The sequence below is a fragment of the Silene latifolia genome, chromosome 9, assembly GCF_048544455.1.
Source record: "Silene latifolia isolate original U9 population chromosome 9, ASM4854445v1, whole genome shotgun sequence".
In the NCBI taxonomy this organism is placed as follows: Eukaryota; Viridiplantae; Streptophyta; class Magnoliopsida; order Caryophyllales; family Caryophyllaceae; genus Silene; species Silene latifolia.
The window spans coordinates 34,624,228-34,634,312 of record NC_133534.1 but is presented as its reverse complement, the minus strand read 5'-3'; the positions used below and the strand labels follow the sequence as shown (position 1 = coordinate 34,634,312).

The 10,085-nt window shown below is 41.8% G+C and overlaps 1 protein-coding gene across 1 annotated transcript; it reads left to right on the top strand.

The window, feature by feature from the left end:
• The first annotated feature begins 4,055 nt into the window (after window positions 1-4,055).
• On the top strand, window positions 4,056-9,709 carry LOC141599549 (uncharacterized). Its single transcript, XM_074419584.1, has 7 exons — window positions 4,056-4,221; window positions 4,462-4,620; window positions 5,894-6,078; window positions 6,192-6,432; window positions 7,146-7,282; window positions 7,406-7,634; window positions 9,262-9,709. The coding sequence occupies exons 2-6, from the start codon at window positions 4,494-4,496 to the stop codon at window positions 7,631-7,633; spliced, it is 918 nt and encodes a 305-aa protein (XP_074275685.1). The 5' UTR covers window positions 4,056-4,221; window positions 4,462-4,493; the 3' UTR covers window position 7,634; window positions 9,262-9,709.
• Window positions 9,710-10,085: the final 376 nt, after the last annotated feature.

Here is a 10,085-nt window from a genome sequence, read left to right as displayed (position 1 = left end):
ATCCTGAGAAGGCGTCCAAAGAGGCTCAAGATAGTATAGCCTCGCCGTCGCGTCGATTAGACTATCTATCCGAGGCAAGGGATAGCAATCTTTGGGGCACGCTTTATTAAGATTGGTGAAATCTACACACATCCTCCACGCCCCCGACGACTTCTTCACCATTACAACATTAGCTAACCATTCAGGATACGTACAGGGCATGATAAAGCCCGCCGTCAGCAATTTATCCACCTCGGCTTTGATGGCTTCATCTTTTTCGGCTGAGGAGTTCCTCATCCTTTGCTTGACAGGGCGAGCGGTGGGGAGTACATTTAGCTTGTGAACAATTACCTCCCCTCTCCACGCCCGGCATCTCGGCCGCCGAGTAGGCGAAGACGTCTTTGTTCTCCCTTAGCAGGTCTAGGAGAGCGGCCCTGAATTTTGGCTCCAGGTTGACACCGATAGTCACGGTGCGCCCTGGGTCAATTTCCACCTCTTCGGTCTCGGCTCCTTCGACCATGCCGACATTTGAATCCATGAAGTCGCCCTCCTGTTGCAAGGATGGGCTCTTCCCCTTTTCTGACTTCTTTGCCACTTTGAGGGATTGCATGTTGCATCCTCTGGCAGATACCTGGACGTTGACCACCTCGTCTTTCTCATCCTTGGAGACGAGCTTATGCGCTTCCCCCCGGTCCGAGACATACATCAGTGTCAGAGCCCGGACGGACATCACGGCGTCGGTCTCGCTCAGAGTGACTCGGCCTATGAGAACGTTGTAGGAGGACGAGCCGTCAATGACCACGAACTCAGCTAGGACATGCCTAGCCGCGTTCCCCTCGCCGAACATCACTGGCAGTCTGATTGACCCCAGGGGTACCAGGCCGGCCCCGGAGAAACTGTACAGCGGATTGGTGCAGGGGGTCAAGTCCTCAACCTTCAGGCCGAGTCCCAGAAAGCACTCCCTGAACATAATGTTTGTGTAGGCGCCTGTGTCAATCAGGCACCTCTTGACCAGGTGGTTGGATATGTCCAAGTGGACTACAAGTGGGTCGCTGTGAGGGGCGATGACTCCCTCGTAGTCCTTCTTCCCAATAGTTATATCGGGGATGTTGGAAGCGGTGGCCGCTGTGTTGGGCACAAATTTGATGGCCTGATACAGCTCGTTCAGGTGCCTTTTGTGCCCATGAGCGGACCCCCCGTTCTCGTTGCCCCCGATGACGACATTGATCACTCTTATCCGTTCGAAGACGGATTTTTTATTCGAGCCGCCGGCATCAGTCTTTTGGCCTTTGGCGACATACTTGCCGAGGCTCCCCTTCCGGATCAGCTCTTCGATGGCATTCTTCGATGCCTAGCGATGCGTCGATCAAGTGGCCGGTGTGGCCATGGTACTCGCAGTACTGGCTCGTGTCACCGTCACTCCTCGGCCTGGGAGGCCTTTCCCACTTCTGACCCTCGTTCTTGCTCAGGGCGAAGACCTCGGCGGCAGATACGACCAAGGGGGTGTGGCCATTGAAGCGTTTCTGGTAGTTCGGTCCTGAACTCCCCCCGGCGCCCGCCGAGTCCTGTTTCCTGGCAGATCTGTCAGACCGTGACCTATTACTGTCACGGTGTCTTTCGTCCGGGTTGTTCTCCCGGCGGCTCTTACTCTCTGAGTGCTCGGCCTCGCTGGGGCCCACCCAGGTTTTGTGGTAGTCCTCCACCTTTATGGCTTGATCGGCCAACTTCCTGGCGGAGTCTAAGTTCAGGCCGCCGCACTTGATAAGCTCGTTTTTTAGGTCTCCTCTCGGGAGGCCTTTCATTAGCGCGAAGGCCGCCAGTTCGCTGTTCAGTTCACGAATCTGCTGAACCTTGGCGTCGAACCTCTTCACGTAACTCCGGAGAGACTCGCCTCCCTCCTGTCTGATGGCAAGGAGGTCCGATGTCTCAACGGCCCTCATCTTGTTGCAAGAATATTGGGCTAAAAACGTGTCCTTTAGGTCGGCGTAACAGTATACCGACCCGTCGGGTAGCCCCTTGTACCAACTTTGTGCCATCCCATGCAGTGTCGTTGGGAAGACCCGGCACCAAACCTCATCGGGTTGTTCCCAGACCGACATGTGAGACTCGTAAGCCTCGACGTGGTCGGTTGGGTCGCCTTCCCCTTGTATGCTATGGGTGGCAACTTCACTTAGTCGACAAGGGGGTATCTAGGACGTAGGCGCCGAGGGGCCGTCGACCACGTGTCGAACGGCACGCGGCGATCGGCTCCTCACATCCCTAGTCCGGCTCCTCTCCCCGTGGCGTGGAAGGAAGGGCTTCTTCTCCGACTCGCGGTGAGTCGGGCTTCTTCTACTCCTCCGGGGTGCCTCGTTGGCGCTGCGCGGCGACGCCGTCCTCCCGCGAGTGCGGGAAGGACTAAGGTCTACCACTAGCGCTCGGGGCTCCCCCGGCGTCTTGACAGGGTCGCTTCTTCCGTGCTCCGTTCAAGTCTCTTGGAGTCACATTCTCGGCCCCGGTCTCCCGGACGGGTTCCCGCGCTCGCTCTTGTCGGTGTGACGAGTGTGAGCCGTACTACCAATTATGTCCAGGAGTAGCTTCGACTTTCTTTGCATCAACCACATGTCCCATGATGGTGACCTGGTCGACGGGCAGCGGCATATCTTGCTCCTTTGGCGTCCCGTTCGTCGTATCAGTGATACGGCCGGTGGGGGACTGCTCGATTTCTGAGTTATGGAATGTGTCGTCTTGGTAGAATTCGTTTTCCACCAATACCTTCTCTGGTTGTTTCGACATCTTCTTAGCTTCTTGGGTGGGTTTCTTTTTTTTTTTTTTTTTGTTTGGGAATGAATGTGTCTAGCTTCTAGTATCTTTCCCCACAGACGGCGCCAATTGTTCCGGGTGTAATTCCAGAGCAGTTATTTGTTACCACCTGTGCTTGTAGAATGACGTCTTTGGTTTACTTCTCCTTTCGGTCTCCTGAAACAGTGAACAAACTGAGGGCTCGGCTTGGGACCGAGCGAACTCACTCCGACGCTCAAGTCAGTAAACTTAGAGAGATAAGTTGTTGTTACTTGGCGAAGTATATATTGTAGAGAGATAAGGAAGATATTACCAGATGAATAGTGATTCTTAGGTTAAGTTGTGGATCCTTTCCTCAATGATAGTTGAGGAGTATTTATAGACTTTCACCTTTTGTCACGTAGTGGCCAGGTGGCCAAGTGGCTTAGCAGGTGGAAAGACTTATCTACCCTCGGCCGAGGGACCCATGGCAGGCCGGCGGGCCCTGTTGACTCGCCGCCGAGGGGTCTTGGATATGAGTTCGCTGGCTGGTTGCCCCGGCCGGGGACCCCAGAGACAGGCCGACAGGCTGCCTTGGTTAGGTTGTCTAAGCCGTTGACTTGCTGTGGATATCTTCGACCTTGCTCAATATGTTGACTTGGTCAGCGGGTGCAGAATATGCCCCATCAATTACTTTTACGACATTTTTTGTTAATATCATTACGTTCACTACTCCCGTGGTTACTATTGTTTCTTTTACTAATTCTTCTAATTTTTTTTGTTAAATTCATTATTCCCGTTAATTTTATCCAGCCTATATTTAAATAAATAAAATATTTTATTGAGTCGATTGGTTATTTAATTGTTCATATTATCACTGTTACTTTCACTACATTCGTTGTTACATTCACTACTCCCACTGTCATTATTATAACGGTCACTACTCCCACATTAATAGTGTTAATTTTATTAATCTCGTTGCTGCTACTATTACTTTTACTACATTTAATTTAATTTATAATTCTATGATGATACTAATTAATTCCATAAGTGGGACATGTTAATTTTAAGGAAAATCACTATATTATTGTGTTTTCTAAATTTAATTACTTTAATTTAATATAGTTTCCATAAATATTCGTCATCAAGACATCTTTAATTTATAGTTTTAACTAAAACTATATAATATTTACATTGAGGCCCCTTTATCAGGTCCATCACACGGTGCTACCGATTTAAAACTATATAATATATTTAAATTATATAAATTTCTTTAATTACATTGAAGTCACTTGGTTTCTGGAATTAATATATAGTATTTATTTATTTGGTCAATACAAATACTTCCAAATTTAAAAAAATAAAAGAAAACAATAACTCGAGGACAATTAGAGAGGTCGTGATTATCTTTCCAAAGTCCCCTTTGCTACCCAATAATAATCCCTACTGAATTTCTTCGAAATCAGATTGTAATACAATCAGGTATTATTTCTTCCTTTTTTGGTCTAATTCCTGTTTAAACCTTGTAAATTTGTAATGCCCAAAATAAGTTATTCTATCTGTTAATTTCATAAACCCTAAATTTCAGGAATCACAAATTCCTGTTATTTCTGCTTAATTTGATTGATAGTATCGTTGTTCATTCGAAACTTGCACTTTTGAATTTTATAAACCCTAAATTTGGTAATTTTGGGTGTTTATCGGTTTTGTGTTTGGTGATAGGGGATCTGAAATTAAATTAGGGTTAAAGAAGTATGGTTGCGGAAAGAGGGGTTCACCCAGATTGCATAAATGCATCAAACCCATATCATGAATGTGTTGATTATTGCTTCAGGAAGATTGCTGAATCCAAAGCTCGTTCCTCGAATAAGCCCAATCATGGTATTTCTTATGTTCTTGTATTCATTTGGAACTTCATATGATTTACCCCATTTAGGTATTGTATATACTGCTTTGTGTATGGTTGACTGAATTTACAGAATTGTATTGTTCAAAGTAATGACTCAAGCAAGATTTCTTGAACTTGTATTGTTCAAAGTAATTAGGATTGTGATTTGTGATACAACCTAACCTTAATCCCAAACCCAAACTAGGGTTACGGTACAAGTAAAGTACTGGTGATGCTAAGGTGCCAAGCAAGTTGAATGTTCTAATTTTGTGATAGACAAATTGCAACAAATAATCGTAGCTTGACAGTTCACAGATATTGCCGATTACTTCCTCCGTCCCAATCATTTGTTTTATCTTTGATTAAAAATACCCCGGGCAACGAATAAAAAAGATAAACAAATGATTGGTATGGAGGGAGTATGATTTAAGCTATGTGAGTCAGACTTGCTTGGAAGCATCGGAGATGGGTGCGTGTCCGACACAGTATTGAGTATTGTGTTAAGGAATTTTTTTTTTCCGGTCTAAGGTGAGAAATTGAAGTGGCATGTGGTGTTGGAAGAGGTGTTGTGTGGCGTGACATGCCAAAAGCCAGATGCCAAAGTACATAGAGTTTTACTCATAGCTTAATTCCAAAAACATTGTTCTTTAGTTGGATTTTCAAATCATAGCTATTTTCCATTTTTTTGGGCTTAAATACATGAAAACTTTCCACTCTTTGTGTCCTGAGCTAAATCCGTGTTGATGCTCTGAGGCTTTAGTTATTTCCCACTTTGATGATATGAGGTGTGGAGATTTTTTCATGTTGTAAACGAAGATGTAAAATACTCAAATTTCATCCAAGTTAATGACATTTTTTTTACCATACTAAAGAGCGAACACTAAAGTAAATATTAAGTTGAGTGTTTCCCATAGTTTTGTGGAAAAAAACCGTACTACTTCTGTTCGATACATTTCACTACATTTTTCAAAATATTTTAGGAAAATTTTCAATAGCATAGCGAAATGACTTGAATGGAGATAGAACTTTTTGATGCTTAAAATATATGTTTGTGATCAAATTTTAGTAGTGCTGCACTTTTGGTCATCAAAGAGTGTCATTTTCAAACCTAATGTGACAAAAGTGCAATAAGTGAAACCTGTAGGCACCAAAGTGGAAATATTTATTTTTTCTTTAGAAAGTTGTGTGAACTGATGAGATTGACGCCTGGCAAAAAAAATTATTATATACGTGCTCATATCGATGTTTGTTTAATGTGTGTTTCAGAATTCGAAGAAGCTAGTGGCAGTCGAATTGATGTTGATGTAGCTCCTGATGAAATTGAACTATCGCATGAGGGAGTTAGAAATGAAGAACATGTTGATGACCAACCTCCTGAGGACATCAAAGAAGAGGATGGCAGTAACCTAACTGGGAGACAGAAAAGGCTGTTTGAACTTAGGCTTAAAATGGTGAGTATTAAATAGACTTGAGGTAAGTTGTTGCTAGCTAAGTTGTTCTATGATTCTAAATGATTGGTGCGTTTATGTATTACCTTTACCTATGCACGTGACATTTTGCGCAGAATGAAGCCAGAAAAGCCAATCAGACTGCTATGGTGGCGGAGAAGAAAAGAATGGAAGCTCCTACTGAGTCTAGGGGTGTGTCTAAAGAAAAATGGCTCGAGGAAAGGAAGAAAAAAGTGGGCAGGCTTTTAGAAGCTAATGGGTTGGATATGAAAAAAGCATACATGCTTGATACACAAGAAGCGGCAGAGCAAAAATATAAGAAATGGGAGAAAGCTCCAGCTCCAAGCGGCTGGGACGGTATGTCTAGAATTTTTTATCTTCTATTATTCGGGTGGTAATCATAGTGTTAATTGATACTGTGGTTTTTTCATAGGTTACCTAGCTATGTTTTAGCACTTGTTCTTACAATTATAATCACACCTTGTTCTTCTTGATTGCTGTGTAATCATTTCCTGACATCATTTAGTAAATTAGAAAATTTGCCCTTGAACTGGAGTAAAAATGGACATTTTGGGGATTGTGTTACAGTTGATGGAAGTGATGTGTGTATTCACTTGAAAATGCTTGTAGTGTCATTACTGCTATAGATAAGATCTGCTATATGCTGGTTTGTTGGGTTTATGTGATCTCCAAACTTGTATGTTTGATTGCATTCTTGCTGTAGATGGGCTTGCCAGATAAGTGATAGACATTGCAATTGCCGAGTTTAGCCAAGGCATTTATTTGTGATTGCTGTCACTTGCCACTTCAACATTTAAAAGTAACACCGAGCTCTGTCAGGCAGCAGGCAATATGCTAAAACATACGACGTACTACTTTCAGAATTTATTCACTTACTGTCGGCCCCATGCTCCCATGGTCGTGGAAGATTATTGTTCATAATATGATGTCATAGCATGTTAAGTTTTTGTGAAAGTTTTTTGGTAATTTATTGTGACCGTGAGCTTTGTAAGATTTTGAGTGAATGTCTCCTGAAAATCTTTATCCTTACTAAATGGTCTATGATGCAGTTTTTAATCAAAAAACATTGTACAATGCATACAAGAAGCGGACAAAGAACATATCAATAGACCTTGAAGAATATAACAAGATGAAAGAAGAGGATCCTGAGTTTTATCGTGAGGCTTCAAGCCTTCAATATGGAAAGGTAAACTGCTGGAGAATTGAAATCTATTTAAAATATTTTTTTGTTAATGCCTATGTATGTGCGTTGCTTCATAGTTCATTCATTTGAGAGTTTTAGTTATTTACAGCTTTTCTTGTTGTACAGGCTCCAAAGACATCAGAAGACAAAGTTGAAAAAATGGTTAAGGAGCTCAAAGATAGAGAGGAGAAGCGTACATCATTTAGCAGGAGGAGGAAGTTTCATGAGGACAAGGATATTGATTCTATTAATGACCGTAATGAGCACTTCAACAAGAAAATTGAACGGGCCTTTGGTAAATATACGCTGGAGATCAAGAACAATCTTGAAAGGGGAACTGCATTGCCTGATTAAGGTATTCGATCAATTGATTTTTATCCTTGACTTCTTATCTTGCTTATCGCCACTCACTGCCCCTTTTAAGTTTGATCGTCTGATCTGCTCTACTTCATAGGGATATCTTTTTGAGAAAGGATTTCTCGGATTTTTTTTTATTGTGTCAAGTTATTTACGATTCGATTCGTCGCCACCTTTAATGATTTGATCTGATCATATCCATGTTTAAATCACCTGTAGTTTTGGTGTGCTTCTTGATATGATACCTGCGCCTTGTTCAATTAGTCTTGCCTACCACTAATCCTAATTGAATATACAACCATCAAAATGATACTGCATGTTGGTCCCCTCTCTCCTTGCAAGCGGGAGAGATGGAATGTTATAAAGGAAACCAGATTGTTGTTATTTGTTCTTGCAAACTTGATTGCTTGCTAGATGTTATCTTTTATTTATGCGCTCACCGAAACATAAAGGTTTGTTCACTTGTTTAAACATCATGGTATTGCTTTTTTTTTTTTTTTGACGAGGAAAGGAAAATCATGGTATTGCTTATCTTCTTCCAGAATAACATTAGTTGAGGTTCATGGGCGAAATTTACAAGAAGTTGCATGATAACGTTGACAAATACCTCTTTGTTATAATGTTATACTAGTTTATATAGATAATTTTAAAACTTATGCAATAAAGCAAATCGACTCTCCGAGCCAGTGTTGTGTCTGACAAGTGTCGGAGTGTCTTATACAGTTGTTTTGTGCGAACTTTTTATTTATTTTTGGTTTAAAGTGATGTGTCGTGTCGGACACAATACGTGCCAGACACGCGACACAACAGATATGTGAAGTGTCGGAGTAACATAGCTTCCAACCCTAGTTGTTCGACAACTTTAGACTTGAAAGGAGGATGGTGCGAGTCTCAAGTTGCCATGGCACAAACTACTTGGTACACAAGGAATTCTATCTTACGAAGAAATACATTGCTTTTGGGATGCATTTGAATAGTCTAATAGACTGTAATTGTATAATTCCTGAAGTTTAACTTTAACTGAAATCTGGTTTTTGTTTATTTTGTTTGGCTTCAAATTCCCTTCCAAAAGCAATATATTGAGTTAATCTTCGGCATCGATACTCTAGGTTTGGTACCCTTTTAAAGTGAAGGATTGGAAAGTCATGGTCGAGCCATTAGGTACATCCGAGGTACTATAACATGAGCCTTTTTTTGGGGTAAGGGAGACACAAGTACATTTGTTAATGGGGTTTCGGAATCTAGGTCATTGAATACTGCCCTCAGTGAAGTTAGTCAGTAATCGTTACTTTACTAGTTACGCTTAGCTGATATCTGCTATAATGTGAGCTTCTGACAACTTGTTCCGGAGATTTTGTCACCTCTCAGGTTATCATACTATCATATAGTTGAAAACGTGTTATTTTCATCTTCCATCACATTTTAGCGAAGCACCAACATTGGTCCTACCAATGTACTCAATACCTTCATCTTAACCGCTAAGTGGTACGCCTTGGTCATACCAATCGAGATGGATGCAAATTGTGTGGCTTCTTTTTTCATGGTGGTGATGAAATTATAACCTCAATTATGGGGGACAAGTTGAATTGTGATGGGTGATGACATTCCCTTGCTGTTGTCAACAGGTTATCTTTATCCCTATTCTTCCTTTCCACCGCCCAATATATCGGACAGGTCGAATATGGACCAAGCTTGCAGAAGTCTGTTTGGAAGTGTCTGTCTCACCTTGAAGATTCTCCAACTCACTGAGGGACCAACAATCCAACAAGCTGAAATATGGATCTTGTGTTGTACTATGCCAACTACTCTGGATTCTTCATAGATTTTGCTTATGCGGTTTGCTCGTTAGTCCTTTCAATACAAAAATGTCGTCTCAAGAACATTATTCAAATGCGTCGAGGCTTTTGTAAAATGGAGCTAAGAGGCTTATGGATCATACATGATTACATTCATACGCAATCTTATCTTTGTGTTAACATCGGAAGAGATGGTTTCATAGTGGCAAATCTCTTGAGAATTGCATTGAATGCACATATTACCTTAAGAAAGATGTAGTCTCCAGTCATTATGCGAGTAATTTTTGCTATGTTTCGTCATAATTCAAATCGTAAATATACCGTATTTGTTGAAAGAATTGATCAAGTCAATCAATGAAGTACAATTACTCCCTCCGATTATCAGTAAAAGTCGTATTTTGTATCATTGGATTTGAGTCGGGGTGTGGAGGAGCAGGGTATTTCTGTTTTTCGATTAGCTTCTCGGAGACCTAAAGCACGTGTTATTATGTCGATAATCTTTCCATTTCATTTTAATCGAAGTTTGATTTCTCCATTTTTTCCTCTATTTTCTCTCATCAAATCAATAATTATTTTTTAATTACTATTCTGTCTCCAGGTTGATAAACAATTACTTTTTGTACTTCGTATAAAATTAGAATTGTCAAATCGTC